At 46.1% G+C, this 16285-nt stretch overlaps 5 protein-coding genes across 5 annotated transcripts; 2 read left to right on the top strand and 3 right to left on the bottom strand.

Moving 5' to 3' along the window:
• Nucleotides 1–904: 904 nt before the first annotated feature.
• On the bottom strand, nucleotides 905–1660 carry PCOAH_00003570 (Uncharacterized protein; the record flags this gene model as incomplete). The annotated part of the gene is made up of 1 exon (XM_020057172.1): nucleotides 905–1660. One exon carries the CDS (start codon nucleotides 1658–1660, stop codon nucleotides 905–907), a length of 756 nt encoding a protein of 251 aa, XP_019912658.1.
• Nucleotides 1661–4066: 2406 nt separating this feature from the next.
• PCOAH_00003560 (Uncharacterized protein) lies at nucleotides 4067–6377 on the bottom strand (the record flags this gene model as incomplete). Its single annotated transcript, XM_020057171.1, has 10 exons — nucleotides 4067–4141; nucleotides 4253–4306; nucleotides 4501–4554; nucleotides 4694–4764; nucleotides 4916–5095; nucleotides 5213–5539; nucleotides 5642–5697; nucleotides 5814–5884; nucleotides 6026–6157; nucleotides 6312–6377. Coding segments are annotated over 10 exons (1086 nt in total), but the record flags the coding sequence as incomplete, so codon positions are not given.
• A 1642-nt stretch (nucleotides 6378–8019) lies between these two features.
• Nucleotides 8020–11495, top strand: PCOAH_00003550 (Uncharacterized protein; the record flags this gene model as incomplete). Its single annotated transcript, XM_020057170.1, has 4 exons — nucleotides 8020–10488; nucleotides 11050–11167; nucleotides 11285–11366; nucleotides 11453–11495. The coding sequence occupies 4 exons, from the start codon at nucleotides 8020–8022 to the stop codon at nucleotides 11493–11495; spliced, it is 2712 nt and encodes a 903-aa protein (XP_019912617.1).
• A 515-nt stretch (nucleotides 11496–12010) lies between these two features.
• PCOAH_00003540 (Uncharacterized protein) lies at nucleotides 12011–13702 on the top strand (the record flags this gene model as incomplete). The annotated part of the gene is made up of 6 exons (XM_020057169.1): nucleotides 12011–12262; nucleotides 12390–12582; nucleotides 12770–12938; nucleotides 13039–13165; nucleotides 13390–13464; nucleotides 13610–13702. The coding sequence occupies 6 exons, from the start codon at nucleotides 12011–12013 to the stop codon at nucleotides 13700–13702; spliced, it is 909 nt and encodes a 302-aa protein (XP_019912769.1).
• Nucleotides 13703–14296: 594 nt separating this feature from the next.
• Nucleotides 14297–14932, bottom strand: PCOAH_00003530 (Uncharacterized protein; the record flags this gene model as incomplete). Its single annotated transcript, XM_020057168.1, has 1 exon — nucleotides 14297–14932. One exon carries the CDS (start codon nucleotides 14930–14932, stop codon nucleotides 14297–14299), a length of 636 nt encoding a protein of 211 aa, XP_019912749.1.
• Between the last annotated feature and the right edge of the window lie 1353 nt (nucleotides 14933–16285).

Below are 16285 nucleotides of genomic sequence, written 5' to 3'. Positions count from 1 at the left end.
AAAATGCGAACTCGATGGTAATACTTCCGTTTCAAGCGCAGCAGCATATGAAAACGCGAGGGTGACGTAGTAGACGGCCGGTCAGCGTGTGCGACTTTGCCGAACAGACCACCCCAACTGACCTCCCCCTTGAATGTTCTTCCTCCTGCAGTTGTTCACTTCCCCGTTTGGTGGCAGCTGTATGTACACTCCATCGAAGCCAGGAAAAAAAGATAATTAAAAGGAACAAAATAAATAAAAGCAGCCACATGGGGGGGTTGCTCCCCCTCCACTTCATATCGGGTCATGCCTACCCACCTCCAATGACACACAAAAAAAAGGTGCCCTTCACTTGTGGAAAGCTACTCACCTTGTCCACCCGCCCATCACATTGTGGTAGACGCACATTGGTGATGCATAGAAGCCCCTCCTCTTTTTTGCTCAAATTTTATTTCTTTAAAAGCGAAGGGAATATACTCCCGCTGTGGTTTTACTTCTCACGCCGCGTCGGATCGAAAAAAAAAAAAAAAAAAAAAAAAGGGGCAACGCGCACTGGTGTGGAGTAAGTAAAAGAAACACTTCATATAGCAAACTGGCGGTATGAACAACACAGGTGCGGTGCACATACACGTAGCCACGTCATAAAAAAAAGAGGAAAAAAATCACGGACACACATAGACGCACGTAGTTATACAAAAATTCATGTGTCGTCAGGTGGATTAAACAACGGTGAAGCTAAATCAACCGCGTGGATGAATAAAACGATGCAGGTGCGGAAGGGAAGGTCACGCCTGGATGCGTGTTGTGTCCTACTTGGCACCCCTTTAAAGCAGCGCTCTACGCGTGGGGTGCAAGCAAACAAATTGGCGCGCAACAATCAGTCCTAGGAGTGAGGTTTTTTCTTTCCCCCCCCATTATATGCACCTCATATGGGTTGCTCCTGCGGAGCGGAGTCCTGATCGAAGTTGAATACGGTCTTCACCTGGCCATCGTCGTAATACTTGGTGACCTCATAAGGCTTGAATTGCTCATCGGGGTCTCCACACTCACACGGGTCGACTCTCGTAACGAAGGCATTGCACCACTCGGAATTCCCTTCCCCCTTTATCCTTCGTCGAAAAACATTCGGAGAGGTCTTTATAGGAATAGACTGAAACGCGCTGTTGTATGCGAAAAGAGCATTGGACACAGCCATCACGCCGGGGTCAATTCCTTGTCCTGATTCGTCTGCACTGTATGATGGTCCATCTACAAAAACTAATGGAGCATTATTCACTCCTTGGCCACATAACCCTGTTCCCATCATACTTACATTACAACACTGATTTGGTGCGTACTGGGGGGAATCGTTTCCACCGCTACCAATGCTACTGACGCTGTGCACCATGTTCATGCTGTGTAACGATGATGGCCCACTTCCCATCCCACCATTTGCATAGGAATTTGCACTTATCGGTTCGGCTTCGTAAATATGTTCCTGTGACGTGGCCATCTTGTAATTACTACAGTTGTTCGCAGTTTCGTGCAACTCGGGGATTATGTTCGTGGAGCAGGTGAAGCTGTTCTTCGAGTCGACGTACTTGCTCGGTAGGACGACGCTTTTGCACGTGAGGAAGTTTACTTCGGTCAGGTTTCCTCTCTGGTCAAACTTGTACCTTTTGGGGACTGCGGAGGAGAGCATCTAAGAAGGGGCGGCAGGCGGGCAGGCCGTGAAGCGCTTAAACGGTGAAACGGTTAAACGGTGAAGCGCTTAAACAGTGAAGCGGTTAAATGGTGAAGCAGTGAGGCCGTTTCACGCTTTCACAACGTTTCTGCGGTTGCGCGGTGGGAAAAACAACGACGGGAACAACTAGCCAACCGGCAAACAAGCAGTTAAAAAAAAAAAAATGGAACAGAGAAACAGAAAACGGAAATGGAAACAGAAACAAAAATATTTCACGTAAAGACGATTAACACAATGCCGCTTAGCAGAACGAAAAAAATATAAACGAGGTATTAATAAACGAAAAAAAAAAAAGAAAAAAAAAAAAAAAAACGCAGGCTAGCAATACGCACAAATTACACGTTCAGGTGTGTGTGCGCGTGTGTTGCTGTTTCTACAACTGTGGCCGCAAAGATTTGTTTTGTTCTGTTTTTTTTTTTTTATGTCCTATTTTGTGTACATTCATGGTGTTGTGTGAAATAGCGCTGGGTGGTATAGTAACAAAATAAGATGGTAGAACGAAGCGAAAGGAAAACGAAAAAAATCAGATGCTAAGTGTGGAACTCGGGGATGACGTGAAAATTGTAAAACCTCACAATGGGGGTTTTATTTTATTTATTTTTTTTTTTTTTACAAACCTTGGAAAAGTAGTGCCGATAAAAAAAAAAAAAAAAAAAAAAAACAGTTTGGCTGTTTGGCTGTTTTGGCTGTTTCGGCTATTTGGCTATTTGGCCATTTGACCGTTTGCCTGCTCGTGAGGGAACAGGCTTCTCGAACAGATGACGCTACTGCGGGGGAAGGGGTGGACGTGGGAAAAGAAGGCGCATGAAGGGGGTGTGCGTGCATGTATGTATAACGCGCTATAATGGATTGCCACTCTGATGAACTGACGTGGTGATCATCGCGGTCACCATCGTTGTACCCCCGTCAAGGCAAATACCCACCCATGACATATTTACCCGCGCAACAACGTGTAGAGTGGCCCAATCGGTCCTCTTCAAACGGAAGCAGCGCTAGTCCCTTTGGAACCTCACGGGGGGGGGTTGCTAAATGGGAAATTGGGAACAAAGCCTAAGTGGAAAAAAAAAAAAAAAAAAAAAAAAACATAAAAAATGGAGGAACAAAAAGAAAAAAACGAACACAAGTGGAAAACTGCGCGGAGTGACCAACACGTACGATGGTACACACCTTCCTCAATTGGCCTATTAACCGATTAACCGGTTCGCTAATTCACTACCTCGCTGCTGTCCCACCTGGGGTGGATGGAATGACAAAACTGCTAATAAGGGGGAAGAAAGTTGGCTTGAATTTCACACACCACGCAAATGCTTAAAAAAAAAAAAAAAAAAAAAAAAATTCAGCTCTTTCAGTTTCCCCTGTACAAAGTATAGAAAGCTTTTTGCATTTTCAAATTTGTGTGAAGGAAATGGGAAAGGTTCCCTACCGGTGAGTCATATAGAGGGGAATATTGTGGACGTATGGGCAGTCACGTTTAATGCATTACAAAGGTTTTAGTGTGCTCCAGTCGGCTTCCCTTCCAACGTTTAGGCACCTCCTTCCGCGTGTGCATGGTCCTTTAGCAAATATGAGACATAAAAACGAGGGGCACGCAAACAACGAGCTTTAAGTGCGGGGCTTTGGCGGTGAATGCTTCACTGTTTTTTTTTTTTTTTTTTCTTGCACGAAAGGAAGGGGTAAGACCACCATAAAGACGACCCCTCCAAGTGATTGCAGGCACTGCGAATGTGTGTGCCAATTTGTACTTGCCATTTTTGTGTTCCTTTCCCCCGCGTGATTAGACAGTGGCCTGCAGCGAGCTGCTCATCCGCCTCCCCCCAATGCACACATGGATGTCGTGAAAATGGTGAAACAAATTTCGCAGAGCCCCCTGGACGTGCACATGCACAACAGGTGGGTGCACAAATCTTGCATAAGTCGTAACAAAGGTGTGTCTCAAGCGAATTAGTCCACTGGGGGAACAAAGGGGCAACGCATCTGTCCAATCCATGGATCATCACACACCCACAGTTGGTAGCCTCACATGTGTGCATTCCCCTCAGAGGTACTACCAGCCTGCTCATTCGTCTCATTCACTCCCCACAGTAATCAGACAGTGGCAACGCACGAATGCACACGAACAGGAAGGACAAGAATACGGAGGTGCCCCAGTTCATCATTTAAAATGAACGTTTCGGATGGAGGATTAAAATGGGGTTATTACATGGTTGGAAAAAAAAAATAATAAAATAAAAAAAATAAATAAATCACGCTAAACTAGGCTAAGTTACGTTAAGCTAAACGCGCTGCAAACGGGGGAGGTTCACCTTCTTTTTTTGCATTTTCTTCCTCCCCCCCTCGGGGCGCCAAATAGAGACAACATACCCTTCAGAAGTACTCGTCCTTTTCCTGGTCCACAACTTCGTCGTTCTTGGGGGTATCCTTCGGAATTAGCGCGATGATCTACGAAGAGGAAAAAGGGCAGACCCAATATGTAGGTGTACATATGAACACGTGTTTATATGTCCCGGGTGACGCGACCTTCTGCGTGAGGCCTCCTTCTCTCCCTCTTACGATCAACTGAACTCCAGCAACGATTAATCCGATGGATACATTTGATAGGTGACTCTGCAGTGGGTAGCGGAATGGTAAACGAAAAACAAAATTAATTAAAAAAAAAAAAAAATATGAACAAAAAAATAGCTAGCTGCCTGAACCGTTCAGGTGAAAAAAAAAAAAAAAAAAAAAAAAAAAAAGACACTACTTCCCCATCATACGGTTAAAGAAAAAGGAACAACTGTGCAAACACAACGGGGACTTACCTTCCAGTGGAAGTTGCAAAAAAAATGGTTAAAGGTTGTGTCTTTGCAAAGGCCCTGAGGAGGTGGGAAAAGATACAAACGGTAGGGTCATCACCATCTGCGTGTACACACAAAGATACATCCCTCTGTGAGGCCGCTTCACCAGCTAAACCGATTAGCCCTGCACAAATCGAAAAGGGAGAAAGTGACTTACCGGCACGAGCGACTGGGACCTGCTAAGGATGGAGTACTGAATGTACGGCGCTATGATGGTGTTCAGGCATGCTACAAAAAGGTATGGAAAAAAAAAAAAAATTGCAGCAATCATTAAGTTAGGGTGGAAATAACACACAACGGTACAGCAGTCACCCACACACGTGGTGAAAGCTCAACTGGGTGTCCACTCGCTTGTCGCTTTGCCTCTCTCTGCACCAACTTGATAGGACCACCTTAATGGTGAGAACCTTCTCATACGAGCAGCTGTCAGAAAAGGCTCGGTACAGAAAGCAGTTAAGTATCTTCTCCGTCGACTGTATGAGCAGGTAGCTGTTTAGTCCCTTGAAGAAGCCTTTGACTCCATCGTACATGTAGGTCAGGTGGACGATGGTTTTTAGGTCTGCGGGGAGAGGGGGGAAATACGTGTGGTCAATTGGGTGAAAAAAGTAAACGATCAACTGGGGGGATGGACAATCTGGCACTGGCACACGCATCGCCCCGCGCTCAGCAGCATTACTATTCATTAACGACACAGAATTGTTCTGGAAGACGATCAACTTGGTCGATATGTTCAGGAGGGGGTAAGACAGGATGCAGCTGAGGTACTCATAAAAGCTGTGATAAAAGGACAGGTGGAAGTATTTTTTTTTCTTTTTCTTCTTGACAGAGTCGTCATCGTCCCTGACCATATCCATCTGCTGCACAACTTGGAAGTTGATCTCGTCCCCGATGAAGTTGCTCGCATTTTCGCGGTCGTCTTCACGACTCTCATCGTCCGTGAATTTGTGTTCATAACTGCGGGACGCCTTTCCGCTGTTGTATGGGCTTCTCTGTTTTTCTCTGCCTGCGGGAGGAAGGGGTGGAAGCCGATTTGCATGTGCACATTCGCCCAGACGTGCCAGTTCGCCAAGAACTGCCCACACGATCTTCTATCACTTCTCCTTACCCCTTCTGCTCCAAATAAAAAAATGTATCTTTTCGAGTAGGTAATAAATGGACTTCCTGCCAGATAAAAAAAAAAAAAAAAGTGAAAAAAAAAAAGAATATGCGGGAGTCCTTTCCTCTTCAACCTCATTAAGCGTGTAAATTAAGCTGCACATGCTCCTCACGAAATTTACTTCGATACAATGTGAGCCAGCATGGGTATTAACCCCTTGTATAATCCGCTTATTCCCTCATCGTGGTAAATCTGGGGGATGGGGCGAAAACATGACAGGCGTGTAGCAGGAGGGCAGAAAAGGTGAACAACGTTATATGAACAGACAAGCATGAACACACACATACGTGTGTTGTGGACACACCGAGTGGGGGCAAAGAACAAAAGGAGTACCTGGTGCAAGCTGTTAAAAATGCATATGACGTAAGTTTTTATATTTAAATTGTTGATGTTGACCAGAGGGCTATACGTGACGTTCTTATCATAATTATTCAGATATTTGTAGAGGATGCTTCTGCACTGAATCTACAAGGGGGCCGTGGGGTGAGGGAAAGAGTGGCACCATGGGGGAGAAGCTTATAAACTTGTCATCGCTGCGTTGCGGTTTACGGTGTTGGTCTCGGGCGCTGCCCCTGTCCAAGAGCAAAACAGCGCGCACTCTTTTTTTTTTTCTTTTTACATTATATAAGGGATACGAAATAAAATAGAAAGGAGAAAATCCTATCTCAAACTTTGGATTCTCGTCATCTGCCAAATGGAAGGGGGGGAGGGTTCGTTTTTTTTGCGTTGTGTCAAGTTGTGTTGTATTGCCCCACGTTGTGCGCGTTTTTTTCTCCTTTTGCGCGCTGCGAAGTAGACGCAGGGGGTGCCTCGCAAATTACATTTCTCAATTAGCATTTTATAAAATGTTATCTCAATTGGTCGTCAGATTTCTTCCTTTTGGCTAGCTGCTGGACGGGCATACCCACACACGGGAATTTTTTTTTTTTTTTTTTTTTTTTTCCTACAAAATGGACAGAAAAGTATGAACAGGCAAGGTGAAAAGTGGAAAAAAAAAAAAAAAAAAAAAAAAAAAAGCAACAACAACCGCAACAGCAACAGCAGCCAGGGGAGGAGAATACTGTCGTGGAATATGTAGTCCTGACGGAGGGCAAACACAGGGATGTATACCAAAAGGTGAAAGAAAGGCAAGGAGGCGTGGGCTACAGAAGGGGAATACGAGGAAGAGAAAAGCTTAGCCGAATGTGTTCATGGTTTTTTTCCTTTCTGACGGTGTACATGTTGATTGGTTAGGTTAACAGTTACAGGTTAAAGCAGTTTCCTCAGCTTAAGCCGCTGACAGCACAAGTCGCGCAGGCAAGATGTTCGGAAAAATGAAACAAAAAAAAAGGCAAAAGGCGAAGGTGAAGGATGGCAAAGCGACAGCGAAAAAAATGATATGAAGGAAAAACTAAAAGATAAAATTACTTTGTTGCTTCGCAAATGCAGTCGAATTGTACAGCCAAAAGTGCACATCGCAAGCGTGGCATAGCAGAGGGGGCCAGGGGAAAAAGCAACCCTAGCAAATCCCGTCCCGCCGCCCTGAAATGACGGGAATAAAAAGAAAAAAAAAAAAACTCCATACAATGCTCCGCTGTGCTATACTACACTGTGCTATTATTCTTGCCCCCGGCAACCTTGCAATTTGTTCCCCAGAAGCACGAGCATACAATCATTATCGTGTGGCTCGTTCTCGTAGGACCAGCGCAAAATAGGCCAATCTGCGCAAGCTATATTTTCTTAAGTCACGGAAAAATAAAACATCATTTTTGGCACAGATGAACTGAACGGGTTGGAAATTAACAGCCACGCGTTCTGCTTACTTTTGCAGTTTGAGGCTAGCCATTTGGGCTCCCTTTTGGAAGTTTTTTTTTTTTTTTTTGTAACGTCAAGTAGCTTGTTGTGCCACTTCGGGGGAATCACTTTGCGCGGTATCACTCTCTCCGCGTGAGGGACGCCATTTCATTTTCCCTACCGTTTTCCCTATTGCGTAGTCGACTCTTCGTTTCGCGCTTCTATCGCCTGCTGGTCAGGGCAGTGGGGTATGTACATGTGGCACATTTATATATGTGTTCTCTTGCCCTAGCGGACCTGCCTAAAAGGGGAATCACCAAAGCAAGGCACCTTCCAGACGTGCAACACTAGGTACACATGTGCGGGACGAACCCGGATACATAGGTAGGCCACCTATCGTCTTCCGGGACACACGCACAAGATAGACCATTCGACCGATCGGCACGCAGGTCGGATACAAGCCGCCCAAACACGGCACACGAGACATAAATCAAACACACGACACGCACGGCGTGACCAGGCAACCCGAGCTAGCCATGAAACGATAAAGGAAAATGCAAGTTACTCGATTCCTTCTGTTCAGTCTCCTCATAGCAGCATCGTCACCCACGAGCAGCAGCAAGAGCCCCCATAGCAACCCCCAGAAGAAGAAGCCAACGAGAAAAAACGATAATAATGCTAGCCAGGCGACCACCCACGCGGTCACCCCCGTGGAGGAAAGCAACCATAGTAAAAACGACCAACGAGGTGAGAACAAAAAAGAAGGAGAAAAATTAAAAAGAGGGACCCATGGGGGAGATGAAAAAGGGGAAGACCCCTTAGTCCAATCGGGCAAGTTAGACGATGGTACGGAGGGGCCCCCCCGTGAGGGAACTAACAAAGTAAACAGTCACAACAATAACAATAACAACAATCGCAACAGTCGGAACAGAAGAGATGAAGGTCGAAGCGAAAACAAGGGGGAGAGCAGTTCGGATGAAGGAAGCGTCTTCGGAGGCTTGCCAAATATCATAAACGGAGACAACTCTGGGGAATACATTAATGTAGAGAAGCTGCCCCTCTATGCGGCAGAAGGCAACCCTAACGATGGAACGTCATATGAGGAGAAACTGGCTAGCCAATTTGTGAACAGTCTGAAGAACAGCGAAATGAACCACACAGTTGGGGGTAGCGTACCCATTGAAAGGAAGGACGAAGCGAAGGAGTGTAGATACAGCGATGCACTGTTTGTTCCAGTGGTGAAGAAGGAAATGGTACTTGATAGATCCTTGGAGGAGGAAAACAACGTTGGGGAAAGTACCCCCGTGGATGAAGAACAGTCGCCATCTGGGGATGACCCACAAAAAGGGGAGGAGGCGGATGCGGAGGCCGAAGGTGAGGGCACACGCGACTTTTTAAACTTTGAGAAGGAATTCATGAAAAGGGAAGAAGAGGCGGAGGAACCTGTTGGGGAGAGGGAAGCCAACGTGCCAATCCGGAACGGAGGCGGTGCGAAGGGAAAGGCGGGAGATGGCACCGCGGGGAGGATGAAAGGGAAGAAAAAGGGTCCAAGGAATAAGGAGCAGAATAAGAAGAGGAAAACAGTAGCCCCTGTTGGGGAGGGTGATCATGGTTACCCAATGGGGAGTGCCCCTATGGAGGAGGACGTGCTGCTAATAAACAAGCCAGAATCGATAAGGTACTTCTTCGAGGTGCTGACGGAAGTGTGTGCCATTATTAAGCTGGGGGTTATTTACCGGTTCACCCACGTTGTGATTCCAATAAAAGATGTGATCGTGTCGAAGACGCTGCGTCAGATTGAAGTGGTCCTAATGACCATGTTATCTGTGCACAGATTGGGCAGCAACAAGTACAGAAACACATACGGGTTCAGCATCATCGCACTTCTGCTCTACCTGTTAGTCTACCTCATCAACAGGTACCTATATAAGGGAGAAAAAAAAAGGAGAGAAGAGAATTCCGCGACTAAGGCAGATGATATATATATAGTGAACCTTTTAAGAAGGATCCTATACTTTGTGGAGACAAAAAGGACAATAACCAGTTCGGAAGAGGGGGTTCTGCAGGACGTCCTCTACAACACAGAGACCTTACTAGCCACAAGCAACATAACAAACAAGGAGAACAAACAGATCTACACAGACATGATATCCAGCATAAACAACCTTGGTATATTTACATACGTTTCAACGCAGGCTTTAAAAAGCATAAACCAGAAATCTGATTTGCTGATAAGTGGGTTCACTGGAGGGAAGTCACTCAGAGGGGGAGAGGAGGAGGGCATGCTAGATGTCGACATGGATCTTGACATGGACCTAGATGTGAATGCCCTGGATGGTAGCGCGTTTGGTGGAAGTGCATTGGGTGGTAGTGCATTGGGTGGTAGTGCATTGGGTGGCAGTGCATTGGGTGGCAGTGCAGTTGGAGTTAGTTTAGGAGGAGACATGGCAGCCGGGTTAAGAAAAAGGGCCTTTCCCAACGTTATGGGGATGGGTCTACCAAACGGTATAGGAGGTGCCTTACAAAATGGTATGGAGGCTTTGCTTCCACCCGCAGTAGGGGGGCACATGGTGGGTGATATGTATGACGTAAACAATCTGCAAAATAACTTTGGCGAAGACTCCCTATATGCAGAGAACAGCGTGAGGAACAAAATACCTTACAACATGTTCCAGCAACACAATGATGCATTCGACGAGGGAGACCTCCTTGGTTACAAGAAGGGCACCGCCAACTACGACTTCGCTAGTGACGGTCATAGTGCAACCAGTGGAGGTAACTTCCGATACAAGGGAGTAGATAGTCCGGTGGACGGCGTGATGAACTGTGGGGTGAGCGGGGCCCATTTCTCCCCATTCGGCCCCCCCCAGGAGTACCCAAAACAGGGGGGGAATTCTCTTAAAGAAGACATGAACAGCAGAAGCAGCTTTTCCCATGTGTCCAAACCGTCCAGTCAAATGAACGGAAACGAGGTTACTAATGAGGATGGTGGGAAGACCAGTCAGCAGGGAAGACACCCAAAAGTGGAACCTCCTTCGAGGCTATACATGTCAAGCGAGCACCTCCCTGACGCTCTGAACGGTGCCCATAATGGGGCACCACAAGGTGCCGTGCAAAGTGCATTGCAAAGTGGGCAGCATAGCACTCCACCGGTTTCCCCACCGGTTTCCCCACCGGTTTCCCCACCGGTTTCCCCACCGGTTTCCCCACCAGTTTCCCCACAGAATACCCCCCCGTCTGTTAAACCGTCTCCACCTCTACCCCCTCCACCCATGTTCCCCTTCGTCCACGACCCAAATAACGTCCACATGCACCCCAACGGCGACGTGCATACAAAGAAAACCTCTACCGGGTTGAATGTGACCCCTCCAGAAAAAAACACCGACTCAGGGGACAACCCCTTCCCCGTGCATGGAAAGCTAAACATGATGAGTGTCACCCCCCCGGAGGATCCCCTCTCCAGTGTGGTAAGTATTTTCAACAGGGAGTGTATCAACGAGGGGCACTTATCTTCCCCACTTCATCCAATTTTTCGAGTTCATCGTTGCCCAACCTGATCCCCATTTATGTGCTCCACTTCGCAGACCACCCCCCCGAAGAAAAAGGACGACTTGGCGAACCCGCAGGCGGCCTTCTTTGATGACCCCCCAAGTGGGGCGGCCTCCCCGCCGAAGAAGGACTCCCTCCAGAGTTACGCACCACGTAAGGATTCCAGCCCCAACTGGAAAAAGAAGCTTCTTCCGCGGAGCAGCACGCGTCGTCTTCTCCATCCTGACCTTGTTCACCCTCCTCATCGCCCCCGTTTCACCCCCCTTGTAGCCCCCCCCTCGTACGTGCCACCAACCCATGAAGTACTGGAAGGCACGTCCAACCGGAACCAAAAGTACCTAACACAGAGAAAGTAAGTGTCCGAAATGTAGAGCAGCTTTACAATGCACACATGAACAACATATTTTTTATTATTATTTTTTTATTTTCCCCTTTTAGGGAGAGGCAAAAAATCGTTGCAACGAAGTCCCCGTTTAATTAAGTGAGAAAGTCTCCTTTTGACCGTCACACAGAGGATCATTTTTTTTTTTTTCACCACTTCGGGGAATACTCCGTTAACGTGAAAACGTATGCGCAATGCAGAGAGCGCATAATCTGTGTCGATTTTTGAAGGGATTACGACGGGGTGGACATGAGTCGTCAGGACTTGCACGTGTAGTGACTGAGGAGAAGACTTCCTCTCTGCCTGCACTTGTATGTCACCCTATTGGCATATCATTTTCTTTTTTTTTTTTTCGCGGCTCCGCAGCACACTTCATCTGATTTTTTTTTTTTTTTTTTTTTTTTCGTTGCTCAACTAACCAATAGTTAACTGTTTTCTTTTTTTTTAATTTTTCAAAAGGAAGCTTTTTTGTAAATTGTGGATACTCGCGAGAGAGTCTTTCGTTCGTCGCTTCGCCGAGTGGGCGCTTCACCGGCACACCGCAGGGCCCAAAATGGGCCGATTGGCTAGCCCATAATTACACCCTGCCAAACGTAAAGGCAGCGAAAAAGAAAATGTTGCTATCTCTGGCCAGGCGATACTGCAGGTGCATGAGGACCATCGCGAAATGCAAAACCGGGAGTAGCATTCCAAGTAGGAACCCCCCCTTTGCCTTCTATTGTAGTAGTCTCCATAGCGAATCCACCACAGGTGGGAAGGGTACAAAACCCTACTTCGATTATGATGAGGACTGCAAGTTATTGGAGAGGCTCCAAAGGGAAGAACTGGACGTGGACGACCACAGGGACGCCTTGAAGATTAAGAAGGTGCTCACAAGAGGGTGCGGCTGTACCGCTGCGGGGCAGTGTTCCCCTGTATCGGTGTGTGCATATGTGTAGGTGTGGCCATCACTTCACCCTCCTACTTCGTTTCCCCTGCCTACCCCACCCACAGAAGTACCTCAAACTGCTCCGACTGTACCACCCAGACACATACATAAATGAGAAGAACGAACAAAGAAAAAAGCGGAAGGAAGAAATATTTTTGCAAATTTATAGGTACTATAAGAGTTTCACCCAACAGTATGATCACCTGTACAAGTCAGATCTCACCGACGAATCTGTGTTGGAAACAGAACAGGAGAGAGGTTAAAAGAGGGGAATTTCTCGAGGGGGTCTCTCAGCATGTTGCTCACCTCACCCTTTTTGGTGCCTTCTTTGTGTATCCCATCCATATGTTGAGGCTTCTTCACACTTACGTACTTTTTTTTTTTTTTTTTTTTTTTTTTTTCACTTGTTCATGTATACTGATCACCACTTCTTTCCCCTTCGAAGATGAACGAATCGAGCGGTACAGACGCTACTCTGAGGGGAAGAGGAACGACGTGTCTCACTTCCAGAAAAACGTGGAGATCTACATCCTAGTCATCATTTTAGTGACCTTTGGGGGAGTCCTCCTGGTGTGCGTCTACCTACCCTTTGACGTGAACACCTTCAGGGAAGAGTGAGTGAAAAAGTGGGGTACACGTGGGGCACAACTACCCCCCCGCCGCGAGTTGTTCCGTTAAGTTTGCCCAACACTCCATCTACCCCTCCCCCCTCAGGCTATGCGATGGCGCGGAGAGCGGGGAAAGCGCCCAGGTGGTCCCCTGCTTTTACAACCCCGTCATGAAGCGATACGAGTATCTGTCTGCAGGATATACCCCCCCGCACCCGCACCAGTTGTACCACGTAAGGAAGGGGAGAGTCTGTTGCATGGTTACACGGGGTTGAGACTTATTCGTGAGAGAAACCCCACGGAGGAACCAAAAAAAAGGGACGCTGCAGAACATGTAAAAGTGGCGTTACTCTTATTTTTTTTTTTTTTTTTTTCCATTTTCACCTGAACTGTTCAGGCAGCTAGCTATTTTATTTTATTTTTTTTTAATTTCCCCCCTGTTTTTTCCCTTTTGCAGTTTTACAAAAATAACTTCCCAGAGCTGTACGTGGACGATGATCTGCTGAAGCTAAGTCGCTTTGAAGTGGTCCAGGTAAGTTAATGGGAGAGCGTTTCGGGAAGTGCTTGCCGACGGGCTGGTCCCATCATTCCCCCTATTGTGGCCACTCTATGACCGCCACACATGCCCCTTTATGTGGACAAATATTTATTCCGTCTTGTTGCCGTTTAACTCACAGTTGCCAAAAAATCGAGCGAAGAAATGCAGACTAGTGTGCGACATGAAGACAAGCGAACTAATTTTTTTAAAAAAAACAAAACAGGCAAGGTGAAAAAAAGAGGTGAAAAACAACTGGTGTCGAAACTCACAAAATAAAAAAAAAAAAAAACGCGGATTGGTGATTGGTATATGTATATGTATATGTACACGTGAAGAAATGGGAAGAGAAAAAAAAAAAAAAAAAAAAAGTTTCAATGAACTCTATACAGGATCAATTCAAATGTATACATTATATGCTGTGCCTTTGGGTAATGTTTTGCTAATTCGATATGAAGTCCCAACGTGGAAAGAAAATGCGATAATCAAACGGTAACTGCCATGATTGGGGAGGGGGAGAAAAGAGGGAAGTGTGACACCCCCGCCGTCTTCCCCTACTTGAAAGAGCTCATACGTGGTGTGTGTTTTCCCATTATTCGGGGAGATGCGTCATCTGCACCGTTTGGTAAAATTCATTTGCGCGTTGTTCTTCTGTGCACTGTTCATCTGTTCACTGTTCATCTGTTTGTTGCTTTCCTTTACGTCCGAACAGGTGAGGCCCTCGTATGGTCTGTTGTTCCTAGCCGGTGCGTCTCCTCCGTAAGACATATGTAGTAGTTGTATAAATTGCCTCTCTTCCTCCGTGCATTCATCACATTGCGGGCGTGAATCAGTCTGCGTTTTCCGTCGGTGCGGCCTCCTCATGAGCGTTTTCATTCGCAGCTTCGTTCGCATTTCCATTCGTATCGTTGTGTACCTCCTCCGTGACAGCCGAGTCTGCAATGTCGTCTGGTGTGGCTACATCATCTCCACTAAGGTTTCCTCCAGCAGAGGCCTCTGCAACATTGCTAGCTCCAGCGTCGTCATGGTTGTCTTCATTTAAAGTGTTAGCATTATCTGCCACGTCATTTGCAGTCGTATCTTCTGCGTTTGTGTCGTGCGTTGCGTCATGAGCTTCGTTCGTTTCGTTCGCATGGTGGGCGTCGTTTGCTTCGTGCGTTTCGTTCGCATGGTTATCGTCATTTGCGTTCTCTCCAACTTGTGCATCTGCATGTTCGGGTTCTGCATGAACACCAGCATTTTCTGCTCCTTCTACAGCTTTAGAATCCACTTCGTCTTCCACGCGGGCTCTCTTATTCGTTGGGACGTCACTTACAATGTCGTCTACATGCTCTTCCACTTCGTTGTTGTTCACGACGTCCTTCCCTTTTTCGTCTGTCACAACCAGGTCGGGAATCTTCGCCTGGTGTTTTTCTCCGACGTTGATTTTGCCGTCAACTTTGGACATATACTTTCGTTTAGCCATCGTGCAAGTACAGAAAGGGTAGAGGAGGGTTTCCTAAACGGATGGGTTGTAAATAGATGCTTTTGTAAACAGATAAGTTTGTCGATAGAGACGTGGGGAAGATAACTACGTCTGCTGCTTCTTCGCGCTGAGGAAAGAAAGTTCGAACAGAGGATGGGTCGGTCAGTTAAGAACGTGCTACAACGGTCAGGCAGAACGGGTGGATACAAAACGCTGGATGGCCATTTGCGTTTACATACCCTGTAAGTATCCTAAATTTGAAGGGATGAACGAACGGTTCGTTGTTGGCAATTTGGGTAGTTCCTATATGTTGGGTTGTCACTCCGATGGTGAAGGATTCAGCGTTTAGAAAAAGTCTCGTTCAGGTTTAAAAGGAAAAGATTTTAAAAAATTAAAACGTTGAAACGTTAAAGTATTAAAACGTTGAAATATTAAAACGTTGAAATGTTAAAATATTAAAAGATTAAAAAACGGAAGTGGTAAAAGTTTACTGTAAACAGTTGTTGTACTGTTGATCGCGAGAAAAATAAGTCTGTTGAAAAAATATGGTTATTGAATTGTCCGCGAAAGTGACCTCTTTAAAAAAAAAAAAATAATTATTTTTTGAAAAAAAAAATAAAAACCAAGTTGTTCATGCCGTAGCGGACGCGGAACGCAAGAACGACAAGTTTTTTTTTTTTTATCATCAAAACTTGAATTGGCAGATTTGACCGACGACTAACCAACGGCTGACCGACCGACTGTGACTGATTGATTTGCATTTTTTCTGTTCGTTCGCTACTGGGGCGCACTACATATTCTGCCTTGAGCTAATTTTTTATGCCAAGTTTGCGTTATTCTGCAGTAGCGGTACAACCATTTTTTTTTTTTGTTGCCACTTATGCAGACTTTGCCACCCATTTTTTTGCATGCTTTTTTTTTGGCGCCTTTTGGAAGAACTGCAGTGGTGTCGTTGGCTGGTCCATCCGGCGGGGCTGCATGCAAAAAAAGGCGACCCAGAATTATGCAAAAAACGCTGCAATTCGTTCGTCCCGAGGGTGGCAAAAGAAGGCGCACCGAAGCAAACATGTAGATGCATGCTAACAAAAAATATTATTACTACTATACATCCATGCAGCGCGGGAGCAAGCCGCCAGCGAAAAAAAAAAAAAAAAAAAAAATTATCCCCAACGGAGTTTACCTCGAAAAAGGCACCCAAAAGGTAGCTTCGCTATTATAAATGACGCCCCCTAAAAAAGATCATCCTGTCCAGGGCAACATTGTTTCTTTTTGAAGGCTCAAAGGGGTAGCGGAACGGTAAACGAAAAAAAAACAAAAACAAAACAAAAAAATAAAACAGAAAAAAATAAAATA

Source organism: Plasmodium coatneyi, chromosome 2 (assembly GCF_001680005.1).
Source record: "Plasmodium coatneyi strain Hackeri chromosome 2, complete sequence".
Classification (NCBI taxonomy): domain Eukaryota; phylum Apicomplexa; class Aconoidasida; order Haemosporida; family Plasmodiidae; genus Plasmodium; species Plasmodium coatneyi.
This window is presented reverse-complemented; position numbering and strand designations above follow the sequence as displayed.